The 22,973-nt window shown below is 48.3% G+C and overlaps 1 protein-coding gene across 1 annotated transcript in view; it reads right to left on the minus strand.

Moving 5' to 3' along the window:
• Positions 1-22,973, minus strand: part of AMFR (autocrine motility factor receptor) — a 1,604,297-nt gene that overhangs the window by 758,929 nt on the left and 822,395 nt on the right. The window contains exon 8 of the mRNA XM_069640231.1: positions 12,192-12,302. Coding sequence (XP_069496332.1) covers positions 12,192-12,302 — 111 coding nt within the window. The remainder of the gene's footprint in view (positions 1-12,191; positions 12,303-22,973) is intronic.

The following is a 22,973-nucleotide window of genomic DNA, read 5'->3' on the forward strand; positions in this document are numbered from 1 at the left end:
TCCCCAGTGCCGTCAATAAGTTTGTCCTCTTTGTCCAGGACCTGAGAGGCAGCCGTAGAGGATGTTGAGAACGGCTTAGACTGGAGCGTAGCTGCTGCCACCACCGTTGATGAGAGGAGTGGACATGCAGTCAAGGGTATGTCTTATGACAAGTGTAGCTTGTAGCGGGCGTCAATATTCTAATTTACGTGCTGCCCGGAGTAAGGTTTTTCCCAGACCATGCAGGCTTCATCAAGCACATCCTTTTGAAGGAAAACGCCTGTGCGCTCCTGTGCTGCAAGCGTTCAGGCTAGCGAAAGTACACCTCCTTGTGGAGTCAGAGGCTCGGCTATTGGAATATCCAGCAACGCCATCATATCCACAACCCGGTCATGAAAGGATCTTCCCTAAACTTGTGCGCTTGGTCCTCGTCAGTTGTGGCGGGAACAGCACGTGGTACCTCAGACACTGCGGGCCTACTCGTCTGCGCAGCTGGTGTCTTAAGTACCGGTTAAAGTGGAGGCAGTGGTGGCAGTAGAGGAGGGCCTCCAACGGAAAAGGAGGGGGAGGCACTACAGAAACCTGCTGAGGGGTAGTAGAAGCAGGCTGCGGCTCGAGAGGCTTATCATACATTTCTTTGAATAGATCCGATAGGGTCAGAGTGCATAAGGGCCTGGAAATTGCCAAAAAACGCATCCTCAGAGGAAGGACTAGGCAGAGGAGTGGGTAGAGGCCACTCTGGAGGGGCATACACCCAGGATTGTAAAGAGGCGGGCTGCCAGGGTGGCCCTCCACCAACTGGTACCACAAACTAAGGGAGCGGGCGCAGGAGGAAGCGAGACTGTGTGGCAATGGAAACCGAGCACGCAAATCCATTGGAGGGCGGAAAGGATTCCTATGGTCCACATTCTGTGGAAAATGCCTCTAGACCCGATAAATAGGCCCCTATGCACCAGAAGCTGAGAACATTGGTGTGAAAGCCTGTCAAAATGGCTGCCTCAGACAGCGTGGGTGGAACCGCCATCTTGTCACTGCCTGAGGTGATCTGCGTCAAAGGTGTCAGTGAGACCATTGTCACCAGAGGGGATTGAGGGGCTTTTTGATCCATTTTAGCCTTGTGACAGCGAACCTCGTCAGAGCCGGTACTAGCAGATCTAGAGTGTTTTTGAGCCCCTTTGGATTCTGCAGAAGAATTAACCCTGAGTGAGGGAATCTCAGCCGGGCTGGTAATTGAGGACTTTGCCCCCTCAGCAGTATCGCTTCGACCACAAGTTTGTTTGTGGGAAGGCTTAGGGTCACACCTCTTAGTCAGAGTCCCTAGAGAAGGCCCCTCGATCTTGCGGATTTTAATTATAGCCCCTAATCAGGGATCCTCTGGGATAACCCTGGTACCTTTAGTCACTGTGCAGGAAACCTCGAGACTCGGCTCGGTTCATTTATTTCCAGACTTGGAAACCTTTGGAATAACCCCAGTCAAAACAGCCCCAGAAATGTTGGGCTTATCCTTAGCACCCAGATGGGAAACCTCAGACGAATATCTGGTCCTGACAGCCCCTTGACAGGGAGCCTAGGAGCAAACTCCGGAATCCAGGTTAAATCCCTTTCGAGACACATCAGGAAGAACCCTAGTACCAGAGCCACTTGGGGCCCTCCCGGAACCAGAAGACCTCGAAAAGGAGTCTCCTGGCCAGGGTGCCCTAAAAAGGAAGGAATTTACCGCCTGCTTCCTTTTTTCATCGATGACCTGCTGTAAATGTGCAGGAGGAAGCCGTTGGAACACAATCTCCCATCTGACGAGCCTACGCTGCAGTGCCCGGACGGAGAAGGAGTTGCAGTAGAGGCAATAGTCCCACTGATGTTCCTGGCCGAAGAACTCCAGACAGAGAATGGGGATCCACCCTCGCAAAACGACATTGGCACGAAGCACAGTACACGAATCCCAGATGCTCCTGCATAGACGGAGGAAAGACGACCGTGGAACCGGAGCAGGAAGATGAAGGACAAGGGAACAAAAAAAGAAATTTCCCTACGATGCAAGTGTGTCCAACCCCGACCGTGTGGAGAAAAGGACTGAAGAGTCATGCGTGGGGCAGAGCTCAGGAAGGCGGGGCTACGGTCACATGCAGTAGCCCAGGGTAAAAATAAAAGGACAACAAAATATTTTTGATGCTTCAAAAGCGCTCCAGTCCCGTAACTTGCTCGGTCCCGTGAAAGGGATTTCAGAATGGATGGCGTGGATGTGGTGGTGCTTTGGCAGTTCTTTAAGGTAAGTATTTACTTGAAGTCAGGTAAGTACCCGACTTTATCCGGTGGATGGGGGAGTCGAGGGTTCAGTGGCAGAAACAGGTATGTTGCCTATACCAGTAACCCTGGGTGCAGAGACAGGACAATACAAAATGGAACCAGCCTGAATTACTGGGTTGACTTTTGAGGCATTCTCCGCTACGTGATGGGCCGAATTTAAATTGTTTTGCAGGAGTAATGCATGCCTGGTGCAACACTTTCAAAATGTACCTACTTATGCCTGGCATTCAAAGACTTTTCGGTTATAGTTGCATATCCTTTTTTTTGCTACATCATCTAGCATGACGCCAATAATTGGTTCCCATTTTGCCTTGGTACGAGTGCTATGGTCTTGGGTTCATTTATAGATTGTTGATACTGAGACTACAATTTGAGAAGGGGAGAAGGAGCATCCGATGATATTGAAAAAGGGAGCCGAGGTCTCTGCCAACCTTATTTACAAACTGGTCTTTAGTTAACAATATGCTGCCTGGGTACATGTCCCTGAACCATCAATGCCCAACCTGCTCCAGGGGTTAGCAATCCATTTGTCACATGCTGGTGCCAAGGTTTGGACCCCTAGACTGCGAGTTCCGGGGTGTAGGGAAGAGTGGCGTTTATGCACCGATGTAGTTTGAGACAAGCATCTATGGTGCAACTGACTGGGTCAAACTTGCATTGCATACCTGGTTAGAGATTGCAGTGCCTGGGGGTATAAAGAGGTACGTTCTGCTTAGAGGTGCGGGTGTGAGACGTTGCCTGGCATCCAGTAGGATGCAAACTGAGCTTGGGCTGCCAAGTAGAACAGTTCCATATATTATAAGTTACTCACTGTAGTGACTAACAAACTCCTAGTCCATAGTCCCTTTTCCTCCATACTGCATGGACGTTCCTCGCTAGGGACGAGAGACAGAACCTTTTTCACCACGTAAAACTTTCTTCCTCTTTATATTTAGAGGGGCGTGGCCCTGGGAGCATGCGCTCCGCTGTCTCCGCCCACCGGCGCCACTCAGTCCCCATTGACGCGTCGACAATATTACCATTGCTTAATGACACCAGTTATTAGGGAGGAGGATGGTGGGGCATATGGAAGAAAGTGAACTATGGACTACAAGTACATTAGTCACTACGGTGAGAAACTCAATTACTCCTACGTCCCGTCCCCTTTCCTCCATACTGCATGGGCGACTAGAACTGAATGTAGCCCCAGGGTGGAGAGGTGACCCTATTTAAGAAAACAAGTTCCTTAGAACCGCCTGTCCGAAAGCCGCTTCTGACCTAGAGCCGGCATCCAAACAGTAGTGGTTGCAGAAGGTCGAAGGGGCGACCCAGGTGGCCGCCCTGCCGATGACCTGCCCTGGGACCCGTCTCTGGAATGTGACCCCTGTGGCCTTGGCTCTGACAGCGTAGGCATGCATGTTTGCTGGAAGTGGTTTGTGCTGCCCCTCGTAGGCCTCCTTAAAGGCCGAAAACATCCACCTTGCTATAGAGGCCTTGGATACCTGATGAAACCGGCCTCGACACCCCCGAAGATGACAAAAGAGACCGTCCGACTTGCGGAAGCTCTTGGCCCTGTCCAGATAGAATTTCAGAGCACATCTGACATCCAGAGAGAGCATCGTCCTTAGGATCAGCAGCAAAGAAAGTAGGTAACACCATCTACTCTTTTAGATGGAAAGAAGAGACTACTTTAGGTAGGAACGCGGGGTGCATTCTCAGGACCACCTTATCTCTGAAAAGTAGTGCTTGTGTTCTGAAGCCACCAGTGCCTGGATCTCGCTAACCCTATGCGCAGATGTAAGACCCACCAACAGGGCTGTTTTAATGGTGACAAGCCGGATGTCCGCAGACGCCATTGGTTCAAAAGGTTTGTGCGCCAGGGCGCCCAACACTACATTGAGGTCCCAGACAGGGTGTGGTTTCTTGATGGGCAGGTAGAACCTGTTGAGGTCTGCCAGATGTCGTTTAACAACCAGGTTGGAAGAGGAGTAGACCTCCACCGAGTTTCTCTAGGCTCCTATGACTGCTAGGTATGTGCGGCATGGTCTATTTGCACCCCCGAGTGTGCGAGGTGCGCAGAGAAGGAAATCACATCGTTCAACGTGCAAGTAAGGGAGTCGATCTCCTTAGAGTCTGCCCAGTGACGGAACCTAGTCCAATTACTTTTGTACTGCTTCCTAGTAGCCTTGCTCCTAGCGCTCTGAATGATGTCTAGGTTGGCCTGCAAGAGGCTCGGATGCTTCACTGTGACCTGCTCAGGAACCACTCTGCGAGGGCTAACTTCTGTGGAGCGGGGTGGATGACCCTGCCCCCCTGCTGCGAGAGAAGGTGAGCTGGGCCCAGCTGCAGGTGAATGGGTGGCCTGTCTGAGAGGCTGAGGAGCTCTGAGAACCATGGTCTCGCCTGCCACCACAGAGCTATCAGAATGATGCGGAGGTGACACGATTCTCTTATCTTGCAGATCACCCTGTGGACCAGGGGAGTGGGAGGAAATGCATATGCTGTTCCACTGTATCTGGAACGCGTCGCCAGAGAGCTTGGGCCCTGCCAGGACGTGAACTGCGGGCACTTCTTGTTGGACCAGGTGGCAAAGAGATCCACCTGAGGATGTCCCCATCTACTGAAGACCCCGAGCAGGACCTAATCGTTCAATTGCCATTCGTAATTGTCCGATCCAAGTCTGCTGAGTCTGTCCGCCTCAAGGTTGGACTCCCCAGGGATGTGGGTTGCACTTAAGTAGATGTTATTCTCCAGTGCCCATTCCCACATGCTGACCACTAGACTGAACAGCGGGGGGGGACCTGGTGCCCCCCTGCTTGTTGATGTAATACATGCTGGTGGAATTGTCTGTTTGAATGAGGAACACCTTTCCACAAATAAGCGGAAGGAATGCTTTTGAGAGTGAGCCAGATAGCCTTCAGCTCCAGCCACTTGTTGTGGGCCTCATGCTCCTGGAGGGACCAGACCCCATGGACACTGGTTGTCTAACGTAGTGCTTCAGCCTTCCAGGGAGGGATCAGTGGTGATGGTGACCTGAGGTGCTGCCTGCCTGAAGGGCTTGCCAGTCCGCAGGTTGCAGTTCCTGGACCAGCAGGTGAGGTCTTGGTAGAAAGAGGGCGGAATGCGGACAAGCTCTGCTTGGGAGCCCCACTCACGATTCAATGAGGCTGCGAAGTGCAGCTGTAATCTCATCTAGAGTCTTGTGTGGGGTACAGCCAGCAGGACCGCTGCCATTATACCCAATAGATGCTGAGGAAGTGACCTGCGGCCTTCTTGTACTCCGAGGGGAAAACTCTCTCTGAACTCATGTCCCATATGAGGCCCAGGAAGGTCAGGCTACAGCTGAAACTTCTTGAGGTTGATAGAAAATCCCAGTTTGTGGAGTCTGATCAGAAGGGCTGAGGAAGTGTGGTGAACTGCCTCCGGAGATCTCGCCTTGACGAGCCAGTAGTCCAGGTACGGGTAGACATGATGGCGCTGGGCACTGAGGAGGGGCGCCACTGCATTCATAAGTCTGGTAAATACCCTGGGGGCTGAGTTGAGGCCGAAGGGCATAACCTTGTATTGGAAATGGAAGCCCAGAATCCTGAACCGTAGAAAGGACCAATGAGGCTGCCAAATTGGGACGTATAGATAAAGGTCCTTCAGATCCAGGGAACGCATCCAGTCTCCCCTGCATAGTGTCTCCGCAATGAGTGCTGGCATAACCATCTTGAATTGTTGAGGGAGGGAGAGGTTGAGGGTGGAGAGGTCCAACACAACTGTCAGGCCAGCCTGGTGGTTCTTTTGTATGGCCAAAATCCTGGAGTAGAAGCTCAAGCCTCACTGGGAGGCTGGGACTTCTTTCACTGCCTGGCTCTCAACGAGCCAACAAATTTCCGCCAGCAGAGTTGTTGTCCCAATCTGTGGGAGTGGAGGGAAGGAGAGAGGGAGGAATCGGTAGACTGTAACCCCGTGGACACTATGGATAGGAGCCAGTGGTCCGCGAACCTCTGACGCCAAGACTGTACGCGAAGGGCAAGCCTGCCCCCCCCCCACCAGAGACATGTGGATCCGAAGGGGTGCTTCATGCCTTCTTTCCCTCTGAGGCTGGTACGGAGGAGGTGGACTGAAAGAAGCCCTTGCTAACCCCCCCTCCCTTCTGTTTGCGCCAGTGCTGACTCGGAGAACGGTCAGGCTTCCTGGACCTCTGTTCTTGGAAGCCCCGGAACCCTCTGAACGCCCTGCCCCTTGTCAGATCTATGATGCGACTGGGTGTATGCCTTGGACGTGGGCTTCGTGAGGATAAGGACTTAGTAGTTTGGGAACTGTTTTTCCTTTTATCTAACTCATCGGTGGTGTAATGAAAAAGGTCGCCGACGTCAAATGGAAGGTCCAACATGCATTCCTGGATGTCCGGATTGAACTTGGTAGCCCATAACCAGGCAGTCCTTCTCATGTCTCTGGCGATGCAGGTGGCCTGCACTGAGGTGTCAATGTGGGCTACGGTGGACTCCATGATGTCGAGGCACCAACTGAAAGGCTGGGCCGAATGGGGTTCAAGCCATCCCTTTTTGGCCAAGGCGACAACGTCCTTCTGCATCTGAATCCCCGTTCTAGACAAGGGATCGCTGCGGCTACTCCAAGCCTTCGACCTTGACTTGAGGAAGCCCCAAATATTCTGCCAAACCTGCGAGCCGCTCATGGAAGGCCTTGGCTGAAGACAGCATATCGGGGTCATCCTCCTCGTCAGTGTCCACCAGGGTGTCCGGTTGGTCTGGAGCGGGTGGAGGGGTGCTGGGCATGAGGGCTGTGATGTAGGAACCGGAGCCGGTGGCTGCTGCAGAGGCTGGTGTGGAAACGCCTGAACTGTGGGAGGCAGGGGAGCCGGAATCGAAGGAGCCGGCAAGGGCAGCAGGGGCTGCACAGGGGCCTGTGGTGCCGGAGCAATAGGAGGGATGACAATAGGCGCTGGCGGAGGGGCCGGAGGGAGCATGTCCCTGACCACATCCCGAAGGATGGCCCCCATCTGAGGAGATCTCATGAGTATGAGGAATCTTTCAAAAAAACCTGTCCTCACAGGCCTGTAAGGTGGCAGGTGGTACTGACGGTGTAGCGGATGGCTGTTGGGGCTGGTGTGTACCCTGTCTTGCTGGTTGCGGGGTAAAGCGGCCCTGTGCTGCTGATGGAGAAGCTGTAGTCCACGTGACTAGTTGAGACCAGTCCCACCGACCTTGAAACTCGTTCTCCCACCTGCTCCGCACCAAGAGACGGTATCGGACGAGCTGCAATTTTGTCTGGTGCAGGGGCCATTTTGTCAAGCTGCGTGCCACATGCTGAAATTGTGGTGCTTCCAGGACTCTTGGCGGTGGAGCATGAAACGTACCCTGCACCTCAGGACGAGGCATGGTAGGCGTGTTGCACTCTGCCGCATCGCCGGTAGTGCTGCGTACAGGCACCCTCTCAGACATCTGTCCGGTACTAGGGTGTAGCCCCTCAGTGTACACTCGATAAAAGAAGCTTGCGGTCCCTCAGAACTGTCCCCGGAAGGATCTCATGACCGCTCGGCCTACCTGAAGTAGCTTCAGTACCTGTGCTGGTGCAGGAACCCGACAGGTTCCTCACACTCTGGCGTTGCCTTGGGAAGGAGTCACCCTTGCGGGGTTCGATGGAAAAAAGCGGTCTTACTTTGGGCCTTCACTTGCGTCTGACGAAGTCCTTGAAGTCCTCTGGAGGCGACTTCTCGAAGAGATCCCTCCACTGAGCTATCTTGTTCTTTAGAGCGTGCGGTGTAAGCGCATCACACGCAGTACAACCCTCTCAGCTGTGATGGAGGCCAAGGCAGTGGAGGCAAAGAGCGTGGGGGTTGGACGTAGGAAAGAGCCCTTTGCAGGCTGGACACCTGCTGAAGCCCGCTGACATCAACATGCGCTGGGGAGGAGCGTGGTGCCAGAGGAATGAGTACCTCTTTAAGACCAAAAATCAGAAGACCAAAGAAAGTATCTGGGGAAAAGCGTGTGGTATTACAAGGCCAAAGCCAAACCCAGGAGTGCTGGTGAAAGAGGCCTGCTCCTGTCGACGCGGAAAAGGGGACTGGCGCCGATGGGCGGAGTCAGGGGAGCGCATGCTCCCAGGGTCGTGCCCCTCTAAATTTAAAGGGGAAGAAAGTTTTTTCTGGTTAAAAAGATTCCGTCTCCTGTCCCTAGCAAGGGAGGACCATGCAGTATGGAGGAAAGGGGACGGGACGTAGGCATAAAGGGGCTGCTAAACCCCCCCTTAACCCTCCACTCAAACAGTCAAACCATCATGTCCTAGCCAATATGCAGGCCTCTTGCAGTGCTAAACTAGCTGGATTAAAAAGGGACTTTAGTTGATGAAAGAATCCCCTACCTGCCCAGACGGGAATAGTTTGGAAAATAGCATCTTTGGAAGAAAAAGTATTTTTGCCATAGAGACACTTGCCCCACATTGAGACAGGAAGTGCTACCCACTTAGAGATTTTATAATGAAGGGATTTTTTTAGGATGGCCCAGTTATTATCCTCAAGGAATTGTTTACAGGTGCTACTGACATTAATACCCAAGTATTTAACCGAGATCGATTCCCATTTATATACTCCTATGTTTGGCGGACCGGGGGTTGGAGGGGGAAGATTGTTTTCGGTGAGTGGGAAAAGTTAAGACTTTGACCGATTGACTTTCAGCCCCAGAATAGAACGCAAATTGGTTTACCTCTCGGGGCAAGGTTTCCAAATTGATATGGGTTCTTCAATTGCGAAGAGGATCGGTGACAGGGGGCATCCCAACCTGGTGCCACTACACAAGTCAAAGGATTCCGTTCTTCCTCCAGAGTCCAAGACTCTTGAAGATGGATTAGAGTAGAGAAGGTGTATAAAGTACAGGAAATAGCCAGCCAGCCCCATAGTGACCGGCACAGCAAATAAAAATGGTCATGACAGGTTGGCAAAAGCTTTCTCAGCGTCAAGTAGGCCAGCCACAGCATGGCCTTTGGGGTCTGTTTGGGTCATCACTGTGAACAATCTACAGCGATTCAGTGCAGTTGACCTGCTAGACAGAAACCTTGATTGGTCTAGAAGCAGCAGGCGTGCGGCTTGTTGGAGCAGGCGTGTAGCCAGGACTTTAGCAAAGATGTTGGCGTCTCGTGAGTAATGAAATGAGCCCAAAGGAGGCACAAAGCGACAGGTCTTTATTCAGCTTTAGGATTAATGTGATCAGTGCCTTATTCATTATGAGGGTAATGCCCCCAGCAAGAGTGCTTCCTACCATACTGCCTTCATATGTGGGGATAGTTTGGAAGCACATTCTCTGTAAAATTCAGCTGCAAGGCAGTCCGAGCAGGGGGGGGACTTGGCAGTTGGGAGATCTCCAATTGCAGTCATCTCTATAACCGATTGGGGTGTGCATTGCCTCTAATGCCTCATTATCAAACCTACATGGGTGAGCACCAGATATAGCTTTACATAATATTGCCATAGGGTATTTAGAATTCTGCCCGAGGATTCTTGAGGGACGCCATCCTCAACTCTGAGGGAAGTTATGTTGGTAGCACGTTGCTCCCCTCGGATCAGCCAAGCCAGGGCTCGACAGACTCACCATACCAGCATGCTTGGACTGGTGCATGAAGAAGCGGACTTCCTTTTCTGCAGCAAGCCTAAACCGATCTAATTTTTCCTTAAGCAGGGGTAGCGTGGACGTACTTTCCGGTCAAACTCTGAGGAGTTCTAGACCTTTAATGTCAGCCTCAAGTCTCACCATTTCTCATCTCACTGCCCGGAGAACCCCCGTTTCAGTGCTCACAAACATCCCTAAAAGAAAGCCTTAAAGGTTTCCCTAACCGTAGAGCGCTAAGTAGTGAAACCCAGGTTGGAAATTGCAAAGGTTAGTTGGCCTCTAAATTCTACGTCCAATGAATCGCAAAAGGGCAGACTATTAGGTGTACTATTGAGTAACAGGGCCCATTTCATGGGGGAATGATCAGGCAACAAGTCCAATCTGATGTTTTATGCATTGTCTCATAGGTGCTAAGTATTAGATCAATACAGGAGTACATGGCATGGACCGATGAATAGTAGAAGGCAGAGGTTTCTGATTTCAGTATGCGTCAGAAATTGAGCAGCGCCATAGTTTTATGGAATTTCTTGTGCTGCCAGGGTGAGACTCCTAGACTTGTTACTCGATTGGTCCATGACAGTATCCAAAATGGTGTTAAAATCACCAACCCAAACTGGATGCAAACATACTTTAAGCAAAAGTGGGGGTGCGGGGGTCATTGATATTAGGAGTGTGGCTGTTGACCAAAGTTACCATTCCCTCAAACACTACCCCATTCAGAATGTCACACAGGTAAGAGATCCCTTATGAAATTATGACAATTTAATTATGACAACTTGCCAAACTGTGTTCCCAAAATATTCTTTAATTCTAAAAAAAAATACACTTCGAGAACAAATAGAAATCTCTGTACCCACAGGGCTAATCTACAAACACAAGAGAGTCCATTTAACCCCAAATGCTGCAACACAATATTGTACAAAACAGCAAGGTGAGTCCATTTTCTCACAAGTTTTCTGTAGTATAAATAACTGCAGTAACTAAAACAAAGGCTACTTTTTGCCAATTTAGAGCACAATTATCAAATATGAAATTCTTGCTATTTTTGTTTTACGATTTTATTTTAATTTCGATACAGAATCAATGCAAATAAACAATAAGTCCACCTGAAGAGCCACTGAAATAAAGTGGGGAAACACTTGTTGGGGTTTCCAAAATGAGCTTGTTTAGATAGTTAAAACAAATATGGACAAATCTTAGTATCTACAATACATGTAATGAAGATAAAGACAACCAATTTGTTTTAAATCTAAAGTCTACTACAAATGAAAACTATCAGAAAAAATATCAATTTCTGATCACCCAATTGAAAGTGTCTTCTTTTTAGCTACCATGTTGGCGTGTCTTGGATAACCCAATTTAGAAACTAGATTTGAAACTAACATTGGACAGTCACAATATTGGGACATCCATCCTGCTGACAACATGACTCATACTTGGAAAATTATTTTTGGACTCGTCAAACTGGTTGACCAAGACTGCATTTAACTGTTTATACAATCAGAATAACTATAGACCTTCTGGCTCAACCTCACTGAATCTTAAAAAGACGGGAGCGACTTGTGTTTAAATGTGAGGCTTTGTCGCAAGTCAGACGAGTAGGAGGTGTAAAAGCAAGAGGTACCCCAAGATTTAGCAAACAGGGTGGGTCCTTCCCCGGCATAGTACGATTCCTGGATCAGGACAATCTTGGCACCCTATCGTTCACAATAGACCTGCACTTTTTAATCCTTGATCACAGTATTAAGACCAGAGATGTTCCAGCTAATTATGGTACACTGTGCCACCAGGCTGTCATTTTGCGTTCAGGGACCAACAGGATTGTGCGTCAGTGTAAAGAACTACTGATGAAAAGTGCCGAGATCCATTTTACTACACTGAATAACAAAAACCCAACTGTGAAAACCATAAGGGTTGCATACTGTCCCTTTGGTTAAGTAATGGTAGTCGGAGCAAGATTGTTAAGTATGTCCTATGGCTATCATCCCATTGACAACTCCATCAACCACCTCGTCGACGACCAAGACAACTATGTCAGTGATGAAAAACGTTACCTCCGCTACCAAATCTGAAGATGGCCACCAGGTGTGGAGCTAAGGGGACCTATCTAATTGGCTGTGGGCAGTATTACCCAAAATGACATCAATAGAGCAATAAAGTGACAAGCAGTTTAAACATGTAAAGGTAAACTGCTTTAATGTTACAGTGAATGCCCAGCCTGACAACAGGGAATATTCAAGAGCATGTGAATCTATGGACGAACTAATGCTGGAGAAAGTTGAAATAATACAAGAGGAAACCCTCTCACATAATACTTACTTGTGAAAAAGATGCCCACAGGGTAGTTTACGTGCAGACTGCATAGAGTCCCAGCAAATGGCACAGTCATCATTATTAGCAGTAAGCTCTTCTAGGGTGGCAACAGCAAACCTTCAATGATAAATAGAAGAAACAACGGAAAGTTGTATTACATAACAAGCCATGAGTAACCATCACATACAGAGATGGTCTTCTTTTTATGAGGGGTCAAAAATGAAATCATTTATTATTGACATTACATGACTGCCATTACAAATGTTCACATCGCCCAGTCTATGCATATGTAGAATTCTTTTTATTTCCAAATTTGATTTCATATTTTGATACAGTACAAACCCAAACAAAATATCTGCCTATAGGAGTAGGGCATGGAAAAGGGAGGAACAGTTAAATAAGTAGAGTTACAGAATAATGAAACAAGTGACAAAAACTTCATCTGCAAGGAGCGGCATACAACAAGGCTGCATCTGTTCAAAGAGCCAAAGACAGTATCAGCGCTGCTTCCGTTGACCCCCATAGCATAATTAGCCCAAACCAAAATTGTTTGTCCCACTGAGCTGGCATGTTCCCTTGCTGCGAGGCGATAATAGCACAAAACAGAAACAAACATGAACGCACACAAATAACGAAAAAGGAACAAAGACAAAAGCATACCTAAACACGACCACCCAAAGCCTGTCATAAGTAATTTGCCACCACCCAACACTCATCCAAACATATATAGCATTAAAACGAGGCTCCCTTTCCCAGTAGCCTACAGAAATTGCCCCATTTCTCCCTTGTGTGCTGTCCCTTCCTTCTCCTACACCCATCTGTCTTTCTCTTTGCCTACCTCCACCACCATCTACCTTTTTCTAAGCATGTGCAACTACAATGTCACAGAGACCTTTGTGAATGTTGTCCTTTTTAGGTTTGGCGCTGGCTTAGAGAGGTTCAATAAGGTTGATCAGTGATTATACATCATTCACTCTTACCTGCCTTGTCTGCTACCCTCGTACAGCCCAGAATCAGTAGGGACAAACTTCCCCCAGCTGCTAGCAGAACAGCAGACTGCCTAGAATCCTCTTGGCCGCAACCGACGGCCACCACCATACTCCTTGCTGCTCTTGCGCTGCAACGTGCCCAGAGTACCTGTCTGCACCTCTTGATGCCCCAAAACACTCCTTGTTTACAGAAAACCACAGCAATCGCTGCTGGCGGCTCATGTTCATGCACTACACACGTCACCGGTCTGTGATGTACTGATGCTCATGCACATCTTTCATGCCATTTTACACTCAGCGCCTGCCCGCTCCGCGCATCCCTCCTCATGTACCTACCAGCATGCACAGCAGGCTAGAGCCATTTTCCAGCCACCTTTAGAGGAATGCTGCAACATGCCCCACAGTGTTGCTTAGACAGGGCACAGAGAGTGTGCCTTGCACTGCTCTGCTGGCTAGCAACCAGAAGTCAACTGCAGAGGATCAGGCCGCAATGCACTGTTTAAAGAACTGAACCTGGAGTCCTTCCGTCCCCGTTATGCCCATATTTTAAACCTGCTTCCAATCGTGTATACAACACCCAAGTACATTTGGCTCTGATCCCACCCCTGGACTGCCTTTTGAATATCTTATCCCCTGAGTAGACACACTTTGCCCATCCTCCTACTATACACTTCATGCAGGAACAAGAGAATCACTATGCAACACCAACTCCTCCTACCACCTCCACCAGAACAAACATCATGGTGTAACATCTGTAGAAGCTCCAACATTTTTCTAGAACAGAAGAATTACACGGATACCCTGGAAAAGGTGGACAGTCAAACACCTTACATATCCTGATGCAACATATAGTGCTAACAACTTGCCAAACAGGGAACATGCCATTCAAAAAGAGGTCAGGGCGCCCACTCTGCAAGAAAGAACACGGCATGATAACCTGTTCTGTAGGAATGTACCCACTCAGAGTCCGCAGCCACATGTTTTAGCTCACTGTAACTTTCACAATGGAGGAATATTCATTTGTATATCAGTCTTTGTCCCGCCCAATTGAGCAGTCCAGCAACAAAATGCTAGGCAATCCTCCTTTAAACAAGAGTACCAACAGCATCCCTCAAACACGTGTTTCAACCTAGTTGGGCCTCTTCGGTGAGGTGGAGCTGTGCCTCTCAGAGCACAGAGAGCAAGGGGTTCACATCTGGATAACCCTAGGTAAAAACCATGTTGTTCGATTGCTATAGCTCTGAAGCCCAAGTGAGGTGTGTATTATGGTAACAAGGAATGAAGAGACTCACCAAGTGGTGCCACAGTGGTTGCTATCCCCAACTCCAAGGGGATTTCCCTACCTAAACCAAAGAAACTTGGTGGTCTTCAGGAAGTCTGTGTGAGTCAATACAGAACGGCACCATCCCGGTCACAAAGGCTCCTACTCTATCCCTGTCACTACAACAAAACACCATAAAGTCCAGCTACTGTTAGTAATCCAGGAAAATGACTCCCTTCTCCTGGATGCAAAGCCCAAAGGCCTCGAGTTGTTGAAAGCAAAAGTTCCATAAAAGTTCTGGGTTCTCCATAACTCAACAAAAAAAAAGTTATTGTGGGGCTAGGAGAATGACTCCCTTCTCTTAGCTGGTTCCCCAATGTCTTTCACAGTTAATAAGATTTCTATCTCCCTTATGAAGTTTTCACAATGTCTGAGTTTTGCACATCTCTAGATCTGCCCCCACTGGAACGATGACGCTGTTCCTGGAGTCCCTCCCAACTCTCCAGCACCACACATTTGTGGAGCTGGCCTGGGAACTCCATCACAAACTGGTTTATGGCTTGCTCTATTTATTTATGGTTTACAGTCTTGTAACTTCCTGGGCCCCTCCCGGACTTGTGAGTGTGTTAGGGAGAATTCTCTCTTTAGGCTGAATTTCCTAACCTAGTGAGTCCCCCAGCAGCTTTGCTGGATTTCTGGAGTTTGTTTTTTTCTCCTGCCAAGAAAGACTCTTTTTCTCCCACTCTTGGACATGATTTATGGTGTTCCTTTGACTGTTAATGTGTTTTATGGGCTATGGGGTCCTTTACTCCATAGGGTCTCATGTGTTTTTACTATGTGTGTTACACAGCACCCTCCGTGCAGTAACACAGGGGTGTCATAGTGACACCCCACCATAGACTCCATACCCTGGGACTGACCACTGTCTCCCAGGGTATGTAAAGTCACCATTGGCTTTACTAGTCCCAAATTATTAACAGAAACAAGTACAAACCATCATATTGTGGACGTACTGGTCGGGGCAATTCGATTGCCCCGGGGTCTGTTAGTCGAGGGGGCATGTCTCCGTCCCCCCTGATCGAGTTTTGGCCGGTGGCAGTGGATACTACTTTTTATATTAGACCGCAACTATTTCCCTATGGGATTTTCCCATTGTTCGAGGCTACCAACTTTATTTAATTCTCATATCCTCGAACATACCGCCGGTTTATTTAATTAATATTAATTCGCCGGTTGGTATTTTTTGCCAGGACTCAATTCTAAAATGGCGTTTGTGTTCTCTTCTGTGACTCCAACCCAAGTCGAGCCCTTGGTTCCACTTTTTGGCGCGCTTTTCCACAGAAGCCTCCAAAAGTGGTGCCACTCTGTCTGGGTACCACAGAGGGTGTGGGAGGGGGTTGAGGCACCCTGGACTGAGTTACCTTGGTAACTCAAGTCGCACTCTTGTGTGATTGGCCCAAGTGGTGAGCCGGCCGGCTCACCACTTCGCATGTTTGATTGACAGCTAGGCTGAGTGAATGGGGGTATGCTGCATAAAAGCAGGGCTTTTGGGACTGGGACTTCAGAAGTCGCCACAGGACCTGATAATCCGATGAGGGAGAAGCTGAGCCGACCTACCATGACGACACCACCGGTGGAGCCCTGCGGAACCGACTCACCACTTCCCGACGACAGAGAAGATCTCCCGGCTGGAGAGGCTTCTTCCCCTGACTGGTGGGCACAACCAGTTTACCTTCTTCTCTTCGCACCCCAGACCGTTTGTGGTCGAACTCCCGTGCCAAGCACCCCGGCAGCCGGATAGCCACTTACCACTGAACCGTGAATCAACGGACCGCTCCTTGTACCTGAGAAACTCCGCAGCTGGTTTCTTCCCTGGCAGTGCAACAGACTCCTGTCTTCCTCCCCGACGAGATCCTCTCTTCCCCCGGACGAAGCACCGACTTGCATCCGCTTCCAGGAACAACTGTCACCACTTTAAGGTACTGTGTCCGCCAGGCTTCCCTTTCTAAAGATTGCTACAAGGTAATAATAACCCCTCAACCTTCTGGACTGGGCTGGCCGCCTTGACCCTCTAACTGGTCCAACTCCTTTTTGAACCGTTACAAGACTTTGTGCACTGCAACCGTGTGACCTTGGACACATTTCGTTTTGATCCTCTTAAAGCGGATCCGGCCTACTGACTCTGAATTCACGGTGTTACGTTGCCTTCCTCTCTTGTTGTGTTCATGAAAAAGTTTTGGGATCTGTTTCAATTTATTCTCTGCTTTTCTCTCCCTTTTTAAAACGAATTATTAGAGTGCCATCTACGTTAAGCGCTCAACGCTGTCTGAAAATAAGTGGGGCTTTAATTAAGACTTGGCTAATATTCTTTTAAGGGAGTGTATATTTTTTAGTGACCGTGTTTTTTAATTGCTTACTATTAGTGCCTGTGTGTTTTTCTAGATGTGGTTTTAAATAAATAATTATATCTCTTTTACACCAAGCCCTGGTCAGTGTTTACTTGTTCTATTCTGTTCTCTTGACCTATTATGAATACCCTGTATACTGCCTAACTCTTCTTGAGGGGCGTCTGACTGCTCAGCCACAGCTACCAAGTGAATCTGTGTGGTACAGACTGCTACCAAGTGGGTTTACTGCCAAACACATGAAGTCCTAAATCTTTTGCAGTGGTCCCAGAGGGAACTGCATAGGTTTCTGCCTAACAGAGTGTTCGTTCCAGTTACCTTCTCCTGGGGAACTCTTCACCGGTTTCGCCAGGGGTCGTGGGTCCAGAGTTCTTAATTCTTCTACTTCTTTTAGAAGTTCTCAGCATTTCGCCTCTCTCCATCTTGAGTTATTATGGACCGCCTCGGCTTAACAGTCGGACTCCTCGGTCCCGCTGTGACCGGTTAAGCCTCATCTACAGTTTCTCGCTCTCTCCTGATAGTCCCTTACGCAGCACTGATGTAGGCAATGGTAGGTGGTCTCGGCACTGTAGTTGGAGCAAACGGTTCACCCACTACAGGTTGTGCCACCACCTCTCCATCACTGCAAAATGATCACGCCGGTTCCCGCCCGACTCGCAAGACACTTCTCGGGTGTCCCACTATTCTTTTTCTCGGCCTTGGAGACTAGACGAGCTGCAGTCTCTCAAAGCCCTGCGCCAGCTTTCCAGGCTTAAATGCAGCCCCCTCGGTCATCTGGTTCTCCCTCTGGCCACATCACAGCTTCCAGCTTGCCAGAACTGAATGGGCCATTGCCGTACAGGTCAGAGGATGACAAACACCTTCTTCCCTCCATATCTTTATTCTCAGGTTTGGAGATTGCATTCTGCTGGGTCTCCCTGGAGTCCTGCCGGTTCAACCTTTCGCCTCTTTCTCTCTGGTCACGCTTGTGTTCTATTTTATATAGTTTGGTCCTTTCAAGCATAAGGTCGATTTCATGAACAGAAGCAGTGGGAAGACTTGTGACACTTCACGTGCTCTTCTTCATCTCAGTCTGTGTAACATTCAATAAATGATTTGTTTCGTCACTGGTCTTCTTTCCAGTCCATTGTGGTCCATTATTCGAAGCATTATCAACAAAAAGGCTAGAATTAGCTGACTGGTCTAGCTTAGGCTTCCTAACAACATTATGAACAGACTTGGAATAAAAGATATAGCAATAGTATACATTGGCACTTTTGGAAGAGCTCTTCACAGTTCATATAAGCTTCGGGGTCTCACAAGTGAAAGAGCAATTAGTATCCATTATGGTATGGGAATCTTTACCCCAGAAGGATTTAGTGTGGTTGTCACCCTGCAGGGTTGTGGGTAAGAGGTTTAGCCTCCAATTCACGCCATTGTCCCCAGGAGGGGAGTTCCTCCCGATGAGGTCCTCCCACATGTGACCACCCCCAGGTGGACTATCTGTTAGCGGTCTCACCACCCTAGCCTCATGGAAAGGGGATCCCCCTCTGCGTAGAAGTGATGAGAGAAAACAAATCGTCAGAGTAGTCACCCCCCAAATTCTGCCCAACAAGATGTTTATGTTTTGTTTATGTTTATCACATTTCCTATGTGCCTTAGGCACATGGGCAAGCAAGCACACAGAACAAAAACAGAATAAAAACAAGAATACAATAGCAAACCGAAAATAAAAAATATGAAAAAACCAAAGTAAGATGTAAGGCCATAAGTCAAGCAAAATAAGCACATAAAAAAATTCTACTTATTACAATGAAAATAAAAGGAGGCACAAGGATCAATCTAAGGCAATTCTCAAAGTAGAAACCAGTGGCCATTTCCTCAGCATCTTATACCAAAAAGCCGGCAGGTTGCTCTTACCACAACCAATAATGATGCAGTCTGTTAACTGAGTGCACCATTCTGGGATTTGAATCCGCCACTATAGTTTCCAATCTTGCCATCTTATACATCCTTGGCTCACTTTTGAATGAAGGCAAGACAAGACCTTCTTCTGTAATGCCTGCCTGGTCTCAGTCTTTTCTGACTTGGCCACATTTTGGATTATTTAAGACCTATATCCCTCCAGTGACTGGATTGTCTCGAATAGCCACCGAGTATGAAGTTATTTGTAATGACGATATAAGATCGCTAGGGGGTTTGGCAGATGCATGTTTGATGCATTTTTCAACAATAGTAACCCTGTTATTAAAATCCATCGGAACAGTTTTACAAGCAGTCTCCACCATATTGGGAGAGACCTGTATGTTGCTCAAGTCAGTTTGGCATTCCATGTCAGTCTTTTCGTGAGGTGTCTGAGACAACCTTGTCGAGAGAGTCTGCCCTTCGACGGAAGTCTAGACTGGTTACAGACCGATTAAGATCAGAGATAATCTTCTCCTTGATAAACAATCAGCTTACAGCACAAATGTGGCTACCTCCTGAACCGTTGGTATCTACCAGGGCCTCTCCAAGGGCGTGAGAGATGTCAAATGAGACGGTAATGCTGTAGCGACAGCCAAAAAGAATTGGTTAGAATCTCCTGATTGGTTTCCGACAGATGTTCCTCCAGGCGAGCATACTGGATAGTTTTTACAAACTCTATCCTCTTTATCCACTTCCAGACTAACCATAGGGGAGGCTTGAGAGTCCAAGATCATCTTCAGGTAGCTCAAGCCTCTCCTCAAGGAACCGCTGTATTCTGCGGTTACTCCTTGCCATAACCTTAGTCACCAACTTGTTATCCGGGCCTGTGTGCACAAGAGGAGTACCCAATTCCGACGTTGTCGGCTCCATAGGCCTAGATGTTAACCTTTCTTGGAGGGGCTTGTTAATGCGCCCCGTACAAGCCATATTAGGTAAAGAGAGTGGCTTAGCTATTGGTAGAAGCTTTCCATTAGCTGTACGGGCCCATGTAAATGGCATGATGACAGACAAAGGAGTAAAATAAGAAGAAATCCACAGGGCAGAACCTTCTTGGGCATGACAATGCCCTTCAGGTCTCCAATGTCGCCACAATTTCAACACAAAAACCAGACCACAAAAGAAGAGCCCTCTGACCACAAAGTAAATACAACCGGCATCCAGCAAGCCACACTAAACAAAAAAGAACAAATAGTCTACCTAAAATGCTGGGAGGTCACCACAACAAACAGTTAAGCGCTGATGCTGGGGGCAAAAAACAAGCATCACCTACCAACACAGTAAGGTAAGACCAGCGCCGGACTCCCACACCGGTGCCGCCACTCCAGAGCACTATGGAGCACACCAGCCAGCCGAGCCATGAGATTAGAGAAAGGGACCCAGCAATGGTCCCACAACACCAAGCCGCAATGCCACAGAGTGCAGATGCTTCCGAGACGTCTTCAAGAATACGTTAGTCTGGTTAGACAAACCCTACCTTCCAAAGGTGAATGTAGTAATAGAAAAGCACCTTTTCTACACATTGTCCCAGTAATGATGAAAGACAATATAGCAATAGGTAGCAGTCCTCCGACCTATCCTCACTATCATATGCATTAGTTAAGCCGTAGTGCCTGCCGGGATATGTAAGAAACCTGAGGGTATTCTCCCAAGTAGACCCCAAGATTCCCTTATTCAGGTGGTCAGGAAAGGGCTGGCGATCTCAGATCCCAACCCTGGGGGTGGACGAGCAAGGATCACCTCGGTAGGGGAACACCCCAGGAGCGACACAGTGCGACAAAGGGGAAGGAGGTTAGGAGGACAAAATCCTTGAAGCTTTTAGAGGCTATTTCCACTTATCATCCCTTCCACCCAATCTCCCATACCGAAAGAATAATCCAACAACCTCTTTTCATTTGCCAAACCTATCGGGAAAAGGAGAAGACAAGTCAAAACAAGAAAGAACACACCAGAAGTACAAGCAGGGAAATTAAGATGTATTACTTCACTACAACCGACCTGTCCCCTTTATCCTGACAAGGATTTGTACGAGTGTTCTATGATTTCTATACCAAATTGAAATCAACCAGTGCTCAATCATTTTGCATTCCCACCTTCTGACAGTTTTCATTTTTACCCTGAGCCAGGAAACTACCTTTCCCAAAATCCACCCCACTTCAACCCAAACCCAGTTCCATTAGGAAACTACATCTCCCAGAATCCCTATTTCCCTGCCCCCCCCATTCACCAAGTACCCCTTTTCACAACAACACAGCTATTCTTTTTCTGACAGTAAGTTTTATAATTTTCCTAAAAATCTGGGGACACACTACCACTCCCACAATCCTTGTAAAGCCACTGTTATGGTAAAGAAAGGACAGACCAGGGGAGCTTTACCTTGTGTGACTTGCCATGGCCCTTGCCCACTAACAGGTGTCAGGCAGGTCAGGCTAACCAAGCCCAAAACCTACACCTGCAGATTGTTAACTCTCCTCACCTGGATAAAAGTCAGAGCGGTATGAGAGAGGTTCCCTGGGAGTAGAATCGACCAAGGAAGCAGAGTGGAGCAGGCCAGACGGCGCAAGGGAAACCGTGGCCATTTCAGCTAAACCGTGAAGGTCGAAGCTTCAAAGAGAAAGGAAACTCCTATACCGTGTACAAGGTTGACAGATGCCTCTTTTGGGTGAATGAAGGAGTTGGGAAGAGCCAGGTGCAGCTGTACCTGCAACCTTGACTTCAAAGGCAACAACTGCAAGAAAGTATCTTACGCAACCGGTGAGTGAAACAAGCACAAAAGGCAAGCTTGCGTAAGGAGAAGAGAGATACTGTATAATTTGAAAGGCTCAGCGTGTTCCATGAAACCGCTAGGGACACTAAAGACATTTTAACTAATTAAAGTTGCTGAGAGAGTTCAAGGGTTATGTGTGTGCTGTGAAACCGTGAATGAAAACGAGAAGGGAGTAGTTTCTTACCTGTAACTCCATTTCTCCAGCGTTGGTATCTTTCATGGATTCACATGCTGTGAATATTTCCCCGTCAGGCTGGGAAACCTCAGTAACTTTAACTTAGTGTTTTCCTATGGAAAACCTCTTTAGTGTCCTATCGACGTTCTTTTTGGGTGCTTTAGGCCACAACCATAAGACGTCTGGTATAAATAGCCCGTCCCCCCATGGCTTCCCTTCAGATTTTAACCCCCAAACTAGAGGGAACCCGAACCCAGGTTTGCCTGCAGGGGCAGACGGCGGGCGCATGTGAATCCATGAAAGCTAAACGAAATCTACCAAAAAATACAAGCATGGATGGCCACACATAGGCCCTCATTCTGACTCAGGCGTTAAGGGGTTTACGGCGCCGTAAACGGCGCCGACCCTTAACGCCTGATTACAAGGTTCCCTTTGCGGGATGGCTTTTAACGGCTGCTTTTTTGCAGCCGTTAAAATCCATGCCGCAAAGGGACCTTGGCGATAATTACGGCACCGTAATTTACGGTGCCGTAATTATCGCCTTTCCCCATTCCCATTATGCCCTATGGGGCGAAAATGGGAATGGGGAAGGGTAAAATGGGAAATGGGGATTTACCGCCCCACTCACCTTGGAATGGGGCGGTAAATCCGCCAACCACCATGGCGTAAACGTAGTTTACGCCATGGTGGTAAGGGTACGACCCAGGCGGTAACTTACCGCCTGGGTCGTAATGAGGGCCATAGTCTCTGCCTCAATGACGATAAGACGGAACTGCTTATCGTAGGATCCCAGGCCCGCCTCAATAAGTAAATTGGACTCCAGGTACCAATCCTTCACCATTGATGGCAACATTATAAAAGTATGAAAAGAGGTCAAAACATTAGGTGTTTATCTCGACTCCTCATATTCACTGAAAAAACAAACAATGCCACCATTTCATCTACCACTTACACTAATAAAATTATCAATGCCTGCAGACACTTTCTATCCTCCTCCAGCTATTTCACCTTAGCTAGAGCGTTGATATTGTCTAAACTAGACTATTGTAACACACTCTTCCTGGGCACCACGACAAAAAATCTGAACAGACTCCAGATTCTACAAAATAATGCCTTAAAATCCGTTCTTACACTCCCGGGCAAGGCCCACATCTCCACAGCCAGCAAAGAAGCCCACTGGCTCCCCATCCACAGAATTAAGTTAAGAACCCTGGTCATTACACACAAGTGTCTGTCACTGACTGCACCAC

Source organism: Ambystoma mexicanum, chromosome 1q (assembly GCF_040938575.1).
Source record: "Ambystoma mexicanum isolate Mex_15411 chromosome 1q, UKY_AmexF1_1, whole genome shotgun sequence".
NCBI classification, from domain to species: Eukaryota; Metazoa; Chordata; class Amphibia; order Caudata; family Ambystomatidae; genus Ambystoma; species Ambystoma mexicanum.